The following is a 16,035-nucleotide window of genomic DNA, read 5'->3' on the forward strand; positions in this document are numbered from 1 at the left end:
TCAGGCACTGGCGCCCGACTTCTCCGATTCCCACAGGCCCAGAGTGGCTGGGGGGTGGGGCTGCCGCCATCTTTGTCATGTTAATTTGCATACTCACTCCTGATTGGCTGGTAGGCGTCACGGAGGTACGGTCAATTTGCATCTTTCTCTTTTATTAGTGTAGACTAGAGGCCCAGTGCATGAAATTCATGCACTTGGGGGGTCCCTCAGTCCGGCCTGAGCCCTCTTGTAGTCCGGGAGCCCTTGGGGGAATGTCCGACTGACGGCTTAGGCTTGCAGTTGGACATCCTTAGCACTGCGGCGGAGGTGGGAGAGGCTCCCGCCACTGCCGCTGTGCTCACCAGTGGTGAGTCCAGCTCAAGGCTTCTGGCTGAGTGGCGCTCCCCCTGCGGAGTGCACTGACTACCAGGGGGCAGCTCCTGCATTGAGCGTCTGCCCCCTGGTGGTCAGTGCGCATCATAGCGACTGGTTGTTCCACCATTTGATCGATTTGCATATTAGCCTTTTATTATATAGGATTGTTTGGCAGAATGTCTTCAGTTGGATTAAAGGAAGCACCTGGGCATTATTTTATAAAACATTCTAAGAGTGCATGTGGCTAACTAGAAGAAATATTTCATGGGAAAACACACATAAGGTGAATATTTTATAAATAATCTTTTCCAGTAGTCTGTGATGAGAGAGATTGGATTCTCTGTGTATATGTTTTTTTTCTTCCTGGTGTTGCTAGGAACTCCCAATTCCTCTGTAACTACAGGATACCTACTTGGTTTAGATACCCCACACTGGTAATTTAGGACACTTACCTTATCCTGTATTCTTTACTTAGCTGTACAATATTGTGGATATTTAAAAAAACAAAAAAGTGTTGTATAAAAGCTAGATGGAATTATATTATTACTAGAGGCCCAGTGCACGAATTCATGCATGGGTGGGGTCCCTAGGCCTGGCTGGCGATCAGGGCCAATCAGAGCTGGGCCGATTGGGGCCTACCGGCCAGGAGGAGGCACAGGCAGAGGGACCGTGGGCCAGTCGGGGCCTGCCAGCTAGGGGGAGGGACGGGGTGCGGGAGGTTGGCCACCAGCCCCAAGGAGGGAGCTGGCCCTCAGTCTCGCTGGGAAAGGTGCCATGTCTGCTGCCACCCACCACCAGTTTCCCATCCTAGCCCAGGGCCCGAAGGCTCTGGCCGGGTCAGGAGAGGAGGGGGTGGTTGCCGTGCCAGGTGGGGAAGGAATGGACGCTGACGCCACTGGCCAGCCATGGGAGGTTGGCTGTGGGAATGCACTGACCACCAGGAGGCAGTTCCTGCGTTGAGCATCTGCCCCCTGTTGGTCAGTGCTCATCATAGCAACTGGTTGGTCAGTCATTCCGGTTGTCCGGTCGTAATGGTCATTTAGTGTTTTATATATAAAGACCTGGTACATGAAATTTGTGCACTCGTGTGTGTGGCGGGGTACCCTCAGCCTGGCCTGTACCCTCTTGCAGTCCGGGAGCCCGTGGGGGATGTCCGACTGACGGCTTAGGCCCACTCCCCATAGAACGTTGGTCCACCATTCGGTCGATTTGCATATTAGCCTTTTATTATATAGGATTTTTCTAGAGGCCTGTTTGACATGCTCTTTTCCTCAGAATTCTATTCACTTAAACTATACCGTTAGACCCTTATTTCTGGATTATTTTGTAGTAGTGCTTCCCAGCATGTTTTATGTCTTGGCACAAAGTTAGATTGAAGGCTGAGATCATTATGGTGGTATGCCTGTAACCTATTCAGTTGGGAAGATGTGCTGTAATGTATTGGTTAGATAAGGTGATTTGTAAACCCCGTATTATTGTAACAAATGTGTATGTGGGTTTGTGTATGCGTGTGTGTTTTAGTCAAGGATTTTTTAATTTTAATTTTATTTTTTGGTTTTAATTTTAGGTACCACTTCAACTCAAGTTAAGGAAAAATGAAAAAAACTAGTGGAAGGTTACTGGGGAATCTCATGAAATTCTTAGGGTAGTTATACTTCTGGAATAAAGAAAGATTTTTAAATCATGTGACTTTATGGGAAAAGAAGCCCTTCTCCCAAATAATCATAACTTATTCACTATCTTTGAATAATATTTTTAGCTCACTGGATGGATATTACTGAAATTTTGGGCTCCTTAAGTATATCTAAAGAAGAGACTCCTACTTCTGACTCTAGTTGCAGGGTTTCAAGTGGGTTAAAAACTGGTATTGAAGAGACTGTTCCACTGAAAGATTAGATTAAAATTTCAATTTACATAGCCAACAGTACAAACACCAAGTGGTCACTCTGATAGAACATCTCAGTGTAGCTTCCCGTAGCTTCCAGGACTCATATGGGGGGCACAGAGAATTGCTAATGACTTTACCTGGGTCAGTGGTCGGCAAACTCATTAGTCAATAAAGCCAAATATCAACAGTACAATGATTGAAATTTCTTTTGAGAGCCGAAAACCAACTTCTGCGCATGGGCCACGAAGTTTCAATTGCACTGTATGTGCGCGCCTGCATGTGGTGTTTTGTGGAAGAGCCACACTCAAGGGGCCAAAGAGCCGCATGTGCCTTGCGGGCCGCAGTTTGCCGACCACTGACCTGGGCAAAATGGGGTCCTACTGGATCCCAGAAGCTTAATTTTTTTCCGTGTACTGCCCTTTTATATTTGGGGCTTATGTATGCCCCATTCTGAAAGAACATAAACTAACAATTCATGTGCTTTTATGTAAGGGCATGTTTAAAATCTTGGCTTTAGTTTAATTGCCAAAATGACTAATTTGTTGCATGACCAACTTGGTGAATTTACCAAATTTACTAATAAACCAAAAACTATTTTTAAAACTATTTTTGAGGTTAATAGCAAATAATTTATATTGGATAGGATGATTTTAATAGTTTTGAAAATTTCTGACCAGTTTTTGTGTGTGATTACTTTTAACATTGTCTTCATAGTATTGTTTTTAGAAATGTTTGTCAAAAGCTGATAATTATAGGGTAGTTAATTGTCTTATAGATATATTTAATATTCAGCAAAATATATTTTATAATTAGTAACCAAAATATCAGTACTAATCAATAAGATAAGTACCTGGAATCTGGAAAGCATTCAGTGTAAAAATGAAATTGCTGAAGAATATAAGTAGTCTCTTTAATATGAAATACCAAATCTTAATTATTAATGATAAGAAATACAAAATTAAGCTTTATATGTCATTTGAAACATTGGTGAAAGAATTGTAAAATGCCTATAGACTGGAAGAATAAATAAAGAATGCTCAAAAGGATACGAAAGCAATTTTTTATACTAGAAAACCAGAATTAAGAGTAATGTCTCATTTTAGGATCTGACAAAAAAATGTGGTTAGTGTTTGAAAAAGTAAAAAATGATATTAAAAAGCATCCAGTGGAAGTCAGACGTAGCTGATACAATTTCGTCAGATAAAACAGTGAAATTTTGTTTTCTGATAAAGGTTTGTAGGAAGTATTGACACCAGAAGGTAAAACAGTGTCAGTGCCCAGGCATTCCTGGACAGTATTTCTGCCTTTAGTTTTCCAGTATTTTGAAAGTCCATATCTTTGCTAGAGTCATTGCTTTTTCTTAAAAGCAGCTGATTGACATTTCATAAAATTTATAGGAAAGTCTGCTAATGGCTAGTATTGTAATGGCAGTCTATTGTAGGTGAATATCTTTTCACAGTATTCTACCTGGGCCTTAGCTTTGCTCTTTTATGGTTATGCAACAGTATATCCATTCTATTGGAGAACAACGGATTCTGTGATAAAGAAAGGCCATTTTATTTTGTTTAGAAAAGGAACTATAGTACTCTAGCAAATATGGGCAATTTGAAGAAATTGAGATTGGGTACTTTGAGATTATATCAGCTTTTCTTAAAGTGTACACATTATTTTAGTAGAAGTTAAAAAATCTTTCGTAGGAAACGTTATTTTCTCCATAGTTATTGTGATGGAATTTTTTTTAAAAACAATGAAGATACAGTGAAAAATACTGAAAATAGTATAGGGATATAATGTGCTTTTTGACAAAAAAAAAAAAAATCCTAATATGTTACCAGTAATTAAAAAAAGGGTCCTTTCTTACATAGTATCTTGTGAATGTTGTTTGTTTTCCATCAGAAAAAGATGTTTCCCTTAAAAAAAAACAGTGGGATATGACTAACAAATCAATTACCTTAGCAAAATATAGCATGTGTTCAAAAGTTGAAGCAGCCTGAATTCCTAAGGCATTTGATTTGGTGATCAAAGCATTAATTTTCAATGAACCAATTTTAACATCTTAATGACATCTTAGTTTTCTTATATTTATGTCCACTAGGTGGCGACCTATACATAGACTTCAAGAAGGCTTTTCTGAAAGGTCATTTTAAATTCTATAAGCCTGATATATCAAATAATCAAATACTGTGTGATATCTTACATTTCAACACTTTGCTTTTATGTGGAAGATTTTATATAGTAAAGATAGAAAACTTGTTTATACTTAAAAATTTTTAGCTACAAAGACATATACTTTGTTTTTATGTGTTCCTAGTTGCCAAAATTAAAATATGTAAATAAGATCTTTAGTGTAGCATAGTACATCTTTGTTTTATATTCAGATGAAATTTTAAAGTTAGCTATTCTTTTAAAATTTATTTTGCATCTGCATTTTTTCTGATTAGCAATACATTTTGCCAGAAGAAGTATGATTTTATTGTGCTAAACTTTTAGAAGGGATGACTAAACTCTTACATTGAAGTCATTATCTGTATATGAAGCATTAAGGAACAATCTGAGTGTATGTGGAATAGTGGAAAATTTTGTGTGTTTTTTTAGAATATTAGTTTCTAATGTTTGCTTTCTGGTTTTGTCATTTATCTGTGTGTATTTATTTATAGGAATGTGATTAATTTGCCAGTAAACATTATAAAATGCTGGAGGGCATTTTGAAAGAAGAAAAAATTACTAAAATTGTATATTTGTTGAAAATTTAGGATGATAGTATTTCTGGCACATTAGTATATTAATTAGATGGATACAACTGTTAACCAACCTAGGGTTCAAAGAATGAATATTGCTGAATACTATTTCCTTTCTTGTCCTGCAAATTAAATATTTAAAGAATAATGATTATTATTCAAAGACCAAAGAAAGGAAAAGAGAAAAGTATATTTTTCAGAGTTTCTTCAGCTGAGGTCAGATGAGTACAGGGCCCTCAGTTTTCTCTGCTTCATATTTTGGTCTTTCTTATTTTGTTGCATTTGTAATTTACAGCTGCCTAACAATTAGCTATGCCTCAGTTCTCATCCTTTTTTCTGTCCATCGGATGATTTCACCTGATGGATGCAGCAGTGCACATCAGGGATTCCCTATTGAGTCATTCTCAATTGTTGCTCTTCAAAGGTGATCTGGTTAGTTGCTGTGCTGGTAACTTCTTTGCATTCCCTGCTGCTTCTCACCATTTCTGATTGGAGAGTCTGTATAACATAATGATTAGGAGCAGTGGCTTTGGAGTCAGGCCGGCCTGGGGTTAAATCTTGGCCCTACTATTGTGTGACTTTGGATTTAAAATCTTAATCTTTCCATACCACATCTGTAAATTGGGATGCTAACAGAATGTACATCGTAAAACTGTAGTGTATATTAATGAGATAATGAATGTAATGAACTTAAATACTTAATTGTGTTACTGCTTTTTAAAAAAACTTCACCACATTAAGCCAGAAGTAGCAGATATGACTCCTCTTTTATTGGCGTTTATTTATTTATTTAATTCTTTTTGCTTAATCCCTTTACCTTTTTCACCCAGCCCTGCAACCCCCCAGTATGACTCTTCTTTAGTCAGTTAAGTCACTGTGGAGAATTGTTGACAGGGAGTGTCCATCTTCTCAGCTTTTCTCCGTATCCCCTCCCTTCACTATCTCTCCAAATTGTCTCTATAATTAAACATGGGGCCCTTCAGAGAAAAGAGTGAAAATTCTGCTATGCTTATGGTGTCAAGAAATTCTTGGGATAAGAATTGCTTTTGATTTCTTCCCTTTCCTAGTGTTCGTATGCATATCCACCCTTTCTCCTTTTTTGCTGCTCTCTATTCAGTCAGATATTTATTATTGCCTTTTAAAGCACATTTTTAGAATGAATAGTTACTTTTAATATTACTTTTCATCAGAGTAGGTAGAGGATTAACTCAGCCACATGCAGTGATTAGTTTCATTTTGAGTGCTTGCCTGCTGGATTTTATTTTACTTTTTTAAAAAATATATATATTTTATTGATTTTTTACAGAGAGGAATGGAGAGGGATAGAGAGCTAGAAACATCGATGAGAGAGAATCATCGACCAGCTGCCTCCTGCACACCCCCCATCAGGGACGTGCCCGCAGCCAATGTACATGCCCTTGACTGGAATCGAACCCGGGACCCCTCAGTCCGCAGACCGACGCTCCATCCATTGAGCCAAACCGGTTTCGGCTATTTTACTTTTTAAGAAATATTTTTTATTGATTTTAGAGAGGAAGGAAGAGGGAGTGATAGAAACATCAATGATCAGAGAGAATCATTGATCGGCTGCCTCCTGCACACTCCACACTGGGGATTGAGCCTGAAACCAGGGCATGTGCCTCGATTGGGAATTGAACTATTACCTCCTGGTTCATAGATCAATGCTCAACCACTGGGCCACACTAGCTGGGCTGCGTGCTGGATTTTAGATTTTTGCTAGATCTATTAAATTGAGAAAGTCAGAACTAGGAACTTTCTAGTGTCCTTTCCAGGGCCAACATTCTATCTTTTGATAAATTTTGGGTTCTGGCACTTGCCTGATCCTTCAGTACTTTTTAAAAATACAATTTTTTCCTGTAATTTAGAATGATTTTTCACCTCAACATGTTTATTTCTGTGTACTCTGCTCAGAATGCCCTCATTGATATGGCTGTGGGTGACGAGTGATTGTATTAGTTTGGAATGCACCTTCTATTCATGATTATCAAGGGTCAGGACTTAGTAATAGGTAGATCACAACCTAATCTTTCTCATTTACAGTACTAATTCCTTAATGTTATTTTTATTTCCTTCATTGAGACTTGAGAGTTTTACTTTAATGGCAGAAGGCATGGAATGTAAATAGTTCATCCATGTCAGGCTCTGGTTTTCTGTGAATGGAGGGTGTTAAGTTCTGATATTGTTTTCCTCCATATTAATAGCATTAATAGGAAAAGAGGAGTTCACCTGTATGCTATAATAGATCCACTGGCATTGTCCTGAATCACTATAAAACAATACTAGTTTTCTTTTTAAAACTCTGGAGAAGAAATTGGAAAGACACACCAAAGGATGGACTTTCTAAGAACTTTGTAAAATAGTCCTAACTGGTTTGGCTCAGTGGATAGAGCGTCGGCCTGCGGACTCAAGGGTCCTAGGTTCAATTCTGGTCAAGGGCATGTACCTTGGTTGCGGGCACATCCCCAGTAGGGGGTGTACAGGAGGCAGCTGATCGATGTTTCTAACTCTCTATCCCTCTCCCTTCCTCCCTGTAAAAAATCAATAATATATATATATATTTTAAAAAGAACTTTGTAAAATAAAATAGACTTCTGGGAAATAAGTTTTTTATCTTCCTGTCTATTTATATGTTACTATTAAATTGAAAAGAGATAACAGTATTGCCTTTGCACTCAAGAACGGAGTGAAACCTTGTTTGGAGGGGCACTGTAGTAGGGCAGTCCTGAAATACCTCTTTGGAGGGGCACTGTAGTAGGGCAGTCCTGAAATATCTCTTGCCAGATTTCGCTGCAATGTTAAAACTGTTGTAAGGGAGAAAAACCAGTTCTTTGGTATGTTTTGTTTACTGCCTGGTATTTTAAGAGCCAGATAACTACCAAACTGTTTTATTAAACATGTTTTTAAAATCTCAGAAGTGCATGTATTTATTACTTAAAAAATATTATATTTGCTCACAATTATGAAATAAAAATTTCTTTATGGCATGCCAAGGTCAGTTAGATAAACTTCCTCTTGCACATGGATTTTTCTTTGGAACAACATTGTTTGTTTAATTAAGAGTTCTTTTTATATGTACTAATGGTAGGAAAAGTGGAAATTCTAGTCCTGCCTTGGTCACTCTCTATGTTACATTAGTCATTTACCATTTCTAGGCCTGTTTCCTCATTTGTGAAAAGGAGGCAGTGATACTTTCTCTGGTGTGGTATAAGAAAGAAATGAAGTATTAGATGTAAAAAATGCAAAAGGCTCCATACAGATATCAGGTGATAGTGGTAGTCAGCTCATTTAACAATGGATAATTGAGTGTTGGCCAAATTTGATACTTGCAGCTAGTACTCAATTATTCAGCAGGGTTCACTCATTTTACAAGGATTTGTTTGTCTCTTAAGTGCATACTGTGCTAGTAGCCAGTATATATGAGCACTTACATACAATGTGTCAGTTATTGTGCTAAGAATTTTTCATGTGTTTACTGTAATCCATGTAGTAGTCTGATAATAATCCTCATAACAGCATTTTTATCCCTATTTTATTATTGAAAGAATTAAGATTTAGAGAAGTCAGGTAGCTTACCTGAGGTTGAACAGCTAGTAAGTATTCTTTCTGATTCTATTTATCATCCATCCATCCATGAACCCATCTATTCATAAATTATTATTTTTTATTGGGCATCTGCTATATAATAGACAGTATTCTAGGGCTGGATATACAACAGAGAACAAAACAGACAAACATTCTTTGCCCTCATGCAACTTACATTCTAGTAGGGGAAGATGGAAAATAAAGTGTGAAATAGAGAGTATTTCTCCAGTAGTAAAAATGATGCAGTGACAAAGTAACTCCTTTATTTTAGAAAATAAAAAAAGAGAAAATAAAGCAGGGAAGTGTGTGTGTGTGTGTGTGTGTGTGTGTGTGTGTGTGTGTGTAATGTAGCCAGAAAGGGCCTTATCAAGAAAGGGGTAATGGTGGCTCATTAATTGAGAGTCGACCTATGAACTAGGATGATATAGTTCGATTCCCGGTCAGGGCACATGCCTGGGTTGTGGGCTTGATCCTCAGTAGGGAGCGAGCAGGAGGCAGCCAATCAATGATTCTCTCTCATTGATGTTTCTGTCTCTCTCTCCCTCTCCCTCTCTCAAATCAATAAAAATATATATTTTTTAAAAAGAAGGGGGTAACAGACTGAAGGAGGAGAGGGAGGCAGCCACACATGAGAAATATGATCCAGGTAGAGGAAACTATGGGCAAAGCATAGGATAGGAATGTGCCTGGTGTGTTTCAGGAACCACAAGGAGGCCAGTGTTGCTAACATGGAATAAATACAGTGAAGAATAAATAGTTGGAAATGAGGTCAATGAGATAACATGGGGAAAAATTATGTAGAGCTTTATGGACTGTTGTAAGAAAAATTGGGTTTTGAACAGAAGAGAGAAATGGGATCCGAATTATGTTTTAACTAGAGGCCCAATGCACGAAGATTCGTGCAAGAATAGGCCTTCCTTCCCCTGGCTGCTGGCACCGCCTTTGCTCCGGCCTGGAGCTGCCTTCCGCCTCTCGCATTGTCATGTCAATTTGCATATTCTCCCCGTATTGGTTGTGGGTGCCGCCATCTTTGTCATGGAGTTATGGTCAATTTGCATATTCCATCTTTATTAGATAGGATGGGATCATTCTGTCTACTGTGTTGAGAACAAACTGAAGGCAAGGCATATTGATGATTTAGTCCCAGGGAAGTACCAGTGGAGGTAGTGAAGGTTGATTTGCTGGACTGTTTTGGTGGGGGTAAGAGAAAGAGGACAATCAGTGATGATTTCAAAGTTTTTTGCCTGAGCAACTAAAAGAACTAGCAATTGCTGAGATGGGAGAAAACTGTGAGAGGAGCAAGTTTCAGAAAATAGGAAAGTAATTTATTTTGGATATATTTGAGATGCTTATCAGATAGCCACTTAGAGAGATAAGAATTTCAGAAGAGAGGTCAGGGTTAGTAATATACATCTGGAAGGTGTCACTGTGTTTATGGAATTAAAGCTCCAAGTCTAGATTAGAGAAAGAGAGTAATATAGGTACAAAAGAAATGCCCAAGATCAGAGCCTAGTTCTAGCTTAGCTCTTTAACAGCCCAAGTACTTATAATTGCTATCCTATATTGTCCTCTCTAGAATTATAATAGGTACTTATTGAAAACCTAAGCCATGGAGGCTGCCCTCAAGAAGCTTATGTTCTGTGTGGAGAAACAAAATATATGACATATAATTGAAACATTTAAATTACAATGCAAAGTCATATATGATTACACGTCAGAATGAATGGAAAGGACTATATGTTTAGCTGTCCTGCCCGTGAAAAGATTACTTGGCATTGAAATGATTGACAAAAGCCTGTTGGAGGAAGTGGGACTTGAACTAAACCTCAAACAGATTGGAGGCAGGGGGTGCATTTTGGGGAGGGTGCCAAGACTACTCTTGGGTTCAATAATTCACTGGGAGGACTCACAGAATTTAGCAAAGCTGTTATACTCACAGTTACTCTTTGTTAACAGCAGAAGGATACAGACTAAAATCCACCACAAGAAAAGCCTTGTAAGGCAGGGTCTAGGAGAGCTCCAGGCAGGGGCTTCCAGTTGTTTGTTCCAGTGGAGTAGTCTGGACAGCATTTACATCTCCCAGCAGTGATGTGTGTCAACACTTATGGAGTGTTGCCAACCAAGGAAGCTTACCCCAGCCATGGTATCCAGGATTTTTACTGGGGTTGGTCACATAGACATGGCTCACTGCCTGTGTTGCTGACCTTAGTCTCCAGTCCCTCCAGAGCAGATACCATGGTCCTTACTCACTGTAAATCACATTGTTAGCATAGACTGTTTGGCATTGCTCAAGGCCCCCAAGGAAAAAAGGGCATCTATCAGGCAGGACATTCCAAAGGCTTACCTCCCAGGATCTGGGGGCAAGGGCCAAACCTTTCTTTGGACAAGGTTAATCCTTTCTTGCATGGCGGGGTTGAGGGCAGGCTGCCCTATATGTAGAGACAGCATGAGCTTAGATACAGTAGGAATGTGTATGTCATATTTGGAGAACATTGTGGTGACTGCAATATGGCCTTGTACTTGAGAATATGAACTCTTGGAGCCAGACCACCATGATTCATATCCCAGCTGTCACTGGCTAGTTGTAGAATATGTGGCAGTTATATAATCTGTCACTTTTATATATACACAGCAAGGGTAATAATACCTACATTATAAGCTTGTTGTGAGGATTAGAGGATTATCATATAAAGCATTTAGAATATGTCATGACACATAGCAAATGCTGTAGAAATAAGGAGTTTGTTCATTCATTCCTTAATCGTTCACTCTTTTTTGAACATGAGTATGTAAAGACTCCTCTCCTGAGCCTCATATTTTTATTTCCAGATGCCTAGTGATATATCTAGAGGGCTCTGGCTCTTTTACTATTAACATGTTCAAAAAGAAATTAAATATTTTTCACTCAAATTATTTCTACTAGTGGCAGTACTATCAACCTAGTTTATCTGTTAAGAGATTTAGATAAATGTTAAGATACCAGCTGTTTCAAAGATCGGGCTTAAAGAATAAATTTTGGTGAATTGGGAAATTAATGTTAGCTTTGTTTTTATGTACATACAGGTCTGTGTATGATGACCAACCAAATGCACACAAGAAGTTTATGGAAAAGTTAGATACTTGTATCCGTAATCATGACAAGGAAATTGAAAAGATGTGTAATTTTCATCATCAGGGTTTTGTAGATGCTATTACAGAACTCCTTAAAGTAAGGACTGATGCAGAAAAACTGAAGGTAAGAAATAGGTTAAAATTCAGTTTATCTTTGCTGTCATTAAATTACTCAAGTGTTGCCCTGCCAGCGTGATGCAGTGGTTGAGCTTCGACCTGTGAACCAGGTAGTCAATGTTTGATTCCTGGTCAGGGCACTTGCCCTGGTTGCCAGCTCAATCCCCAGTGAGGGGTGTGCGGGAGGCAGCCAGTCGGTAATTCTCTCATCATTGATGTTTCTGTCTCTGTCTCCCTCTCCCTTCTTCTCTGAAATCAATAAAAATATATTTTAAAAAATTACTCAAGTATTAGTTTATAGTGCATGGTACAAACCTTTATTAAATGTACTACTTTCAAGAAGTGCATCAGTGTATATAATTGGGAATGCTCTTCATGCTTTGTTAACACAGTTGTCATGCTAATGACAGGAGTAATCCCTTTTTTAGTAAAGCAAGTAATGCATTGACTTAACAGGATTTCTTTCCATGCAGGGAAATAAACTAAAAAACTTCATACAATGAAAGGCTCCATTGACAGTTTTAGAATTTTTAAAATGACAATTAGTACAAATATAAAAAACCTTTAAAAACTACTATATGTAATTATATTCTCAAAGTTATTTAATGATATTGAAACTTTTTTTTTAGTTTAATAGCAATGTGTAATTTTCTTAAAGTTGGTCTACATTTTTGGCCACACAGGAAAAACATTATTTATTAAATGAGACATGGATTTGTTCAGTCAGAATACAAATATATAGTTATAAGAATTGTCCTACTTGTCTTTCTTTACATTTGGAGAGCTTAGCAGACAGAATGACCCTGGTTTACCAAAGGTTATGATTAGAAAACCATTATATAAAGGATGTTCAGACAACGAATGACCAAATACAGCATCAATGAGGTCACTGAGCATCTTTGTTAAAAAATTAATGAGATTTTTAATAAACCAGAATGTGCTTCCTTACTATGATGACCTAATGAGTCACTTAATATGTGGGAAAATTTGAGGTTGAGCTTTGCCTGCACCTGCAGCATTAAAATGTTGCTGTGGATTGAGATTTCTGTGTTTGATGTTAATCAACCACCCAGTGTTTGCATTCAGCAAAGTATGAATGTTTAATTACCGTAAAATGCAATCACCATTTCCTACAGACAATGAGTGGCACATAGACCTCATTGAAGTTATCAAAAAGGGACCAGTGGTCAATTGGGTCAGTGATTTGAATTGTTTGACAGACTTAGAGAAGCAAGTAAAGTTCAAAAATCTTGAGTAAATTTGAGAAGTTTGCCACAGAATCTGTTAAAAAGAACTGTCATAAGTAATTGAACTTAAAAGCCCTTTTCAATCAAAAGTTCAAGTTCAAGCTGTAGAGTTAATTTGAATTTGCATTTCTTTGTTCTAAGTTTCTCATGAAGCATGATCTGATTACAAGGGTGAGCAGTTACATCAGGGCAGTTTTATGCATATTTGTCTAACTAAGGTGAAATTATTTTTAAGGTACAAGTTACTGATACCAACCGAAGATTTCAAGATGCTGGAAAAGAGGTGAGAAAATGATACATTTGTTGTATACCAATATGTGGATATGACTTAACTGTTCGTTTAAACATATGGACATTTCTTTTCCTAAGGTGGTAGTCCAAACAGAAGATATTATTCGATGTAGAATTCAGCAGAGGAATATTACAACTGTAGTAGAAAAATTGCAGTTGTGCCTTCCAGGTGAGTTAAATTTGTCTATAATGTAATGTTGGCTTGGTAAAATTATAATTTAATGATAACATATAGTCATTATTCATTATGGGAATTGCAGGTATTTGGTGGTTGTTCCCCCCAAAAGCCTATGGTTATCTTTCTTAACCACTTTGTTCCCTCAGTTTTCCTATAATGTAAATCCATGTTTGGTGATCTGTCACTTCAGTTTCCTAGAACCTTTCCGTTTCCTTTATGCCCCACTTGCCTCTCCTCAACTTTGTGTTTCTTCATAATACTTTCCCATGGGGAGAGTGTCTTTAGATTACATTTTCTTATCTTGTCCTAATTTGCCTATAATTTTACCTATAGTTTTCCATTTGATACTTAAGCAGCTTGGTTTTGCTTTGCTCACAATCTCATTTTGCTGATAAGGTAAGAAGATATCCCAGAATGCTAGGTCTTCTCCCTTCTTCATTCTTGCCTTTCTACCTATATTTTGGAAAGACTGACTTTTTAGGTTTCTGAGGTTCTGAACTCTCTGTAAGGGCTCAGATATTACTGGGATATCAATAATTTTTAAAGAAACTAACCAGTATTTTTTTTTTTTAACCTGGATGTATCCTGTTTAAACAAAAGGAAGCAGGTGTATGTCATCTTTTTCTTAATATAGTAAGTTAAATCCAACACAGTGTCGCATTTTTTATTTTTTTTTCAGGAAGGAACTGGAACCTTCATATCCTGGGGAATAGAATGAGATGCTTTGTATATAATAATTATACAGGCTGGGGCAAAAAATAGGTTTATAGTAGTGAGTATGCAAAACACTGAATTTATTCTTATTTATTAATTACTAGAGGTCCGGTGCACGAATTCGTGCACCAGTGTGGTCCCTCGGACTGGCCTGTGTGATCGGGCCGAAACCAGCTCTCCAACATCCCCTGAGGGGTCTCGGATTACGAGAAGGCTCAGGCCAGGCTGAAGGACCCCACCAGTGTAAAGAGACGCGGGAGTTTGGCCAGCCGGGGAGGGACCACGGGAGGGCTCCAGGGCATGTCTGGCCCGTCTTGCTCAGTCCCGATCCACCGGACCCTAGCAGCAAGCTAACCTACCGGTCGGAGAATCTGCCCCCTAGTGGTCAGTGAATGTCATAGCAACTGGTCGACTGCCCCCTGGTGGTCAGTGCACATCATAGTGAGTGGTTAAGCGTCCTTAGCATATCATTAGCATATTAGACTTTGGTTGAACTGCCAACCGGTTGACCGGACACTTAGCATATTAGGCTTTTATTATATAGGATTGTATGGTTTTCCATATAAACAACTGTAAACCGACTCTTGCTCCACCCTATATAATATAAAGTTAGCTTAGAATACAAATTATATGTTAAAATTGTCAGCAGATCTTATTAACTAAACAATTATTGTTTTCTGACTTGTGAGAATAGCTTTTTAAAAAATAGAATCACTGAAATTCTAATTAGTTTAATCTCTGATGGACCAGGGCTATGTGCACATTAACTTTGAGTAAATGTAATGTCTGTTCATTATGTGAGGTTTCAGGGTTAAGAAACCCATTTCCTTTATAGTAATGTTTAGTAATACCTCTTTGTCACCATCAGATACACTGCAATGGCCATGAAGACAGTCTCTAAGTTTGAATGCTTTGTCTCTGAATTGTAATAAGCCTAAAAAATTTGTACTGATGGAATGGAAAAGAGCTGAATTCAGTTTGTTCACCTAGTGGGCTATTTGAAATAGGAAATAAAGGGAAGTGGAAATTAAAATTTTGTTACTGCTACTGTCTTTGCTTTCAGTGCTTTTCCTGAGTTGTATAATCTGAGTTGTATAAACATTGCATTCCTAATAACCATGTCTAGAACTACTTCCTTTCCTCCATCTATCCTTCTATCTAATTATCTTCTAACAAATACTTTTTTGTGTCAGGAATTATGGTAGATATTGGAAATATAAAGTTGAAAGTGACATAGTCTCAGTTCTGAAGGACCCTATAATTTATCTGAATAAAGACAAGCCATCAATTACTGTACAATTGCTTACCTCCTCCTTAGATTAGAAGTATGAAAGGATATAAGAAGTCACAGGTTAAACAATGCATTTTTCTGGTGCACTAGTTTTACTTGATTATATTTGAGGAAAGTATTATTTTTATATGAAAATATATAGAAATATTAGAAGGTAGATAAGAAATTTATATAAATAGTTTAGATAAAACAGATTTCAAAGCAAGTTTATACTTGTAGCAGCAGTTTTAGGCTCTTGCCCAGGTATATGTTTTGGTTAAAAATGTAAAAAATATTGCATTATGTATAGGGGCTCTGATAGTAATATACATAGAGTCTGTAGAATTAGGACAGGTTCACTATAGCCATCCTTGCAGTTTTTATGGGTTGCAGAGAGGTAAGCAATATCTTTTATAAACTTGAAGATCCCTGAGGGTAGCCATAAAACTATAGAAAAATCTGGAGAAAATGTCTATCTCTTTGGTCTAGGAAATTTGGAGGTGGCTTGATGAGCCAATAATAAT

General features: G+C 37.8%; 1 protein-coding gene across 5 annotated transcripts in view; it reads left to right on the forward strand.

Moving 5' to 3' along the window:
- Positions 1-16,035, forward strand: part of EXOC6 (exocyst complex component 6) — a 159,559-nt gene that overhangs the window by 38,746 nt on the left and 104,778 nt on the right. For 4 of the 5 annotated variants that reach the window (XM_054728794.1, XM_054728795.1, XM_008156906.3 and 1 more), the window contains 3 exons: positions 11,647-11,818; positions 13,294-13,341; positions 13,428-13,518. In XM_054728794.1, coding sequence (XP_054584769.1) covers positions 11,647-11,818; positions 13,294-13,341; positions 13,428-13,518 — 311 coding nt within the window. Of the gene's footprint in view, positions 1-11,642; positions 11,819-13,293; positions 13,342-13,427; positions 13,519-16,035 lie in introns of all 5 variants that reach the window. The other variant, XM_054728797.1, reaches the window with a different exon arrangement.

The sequence above is a fragment of the Eptesicus fuscus genome, chromosome 17 (genome assembly GCF_027574615.1).
Source record: "Eptesicus fuscus isolate TK198812 chromosome 17, DD_ASM_mEF_20220401, whole genome shotgun sequence".
NCBI lineage: Eukaryota > Metazoa > Chordata > Mammalia > Chiroptera > Vespertilionidae > Eptesicus > Eptesicus fuscus.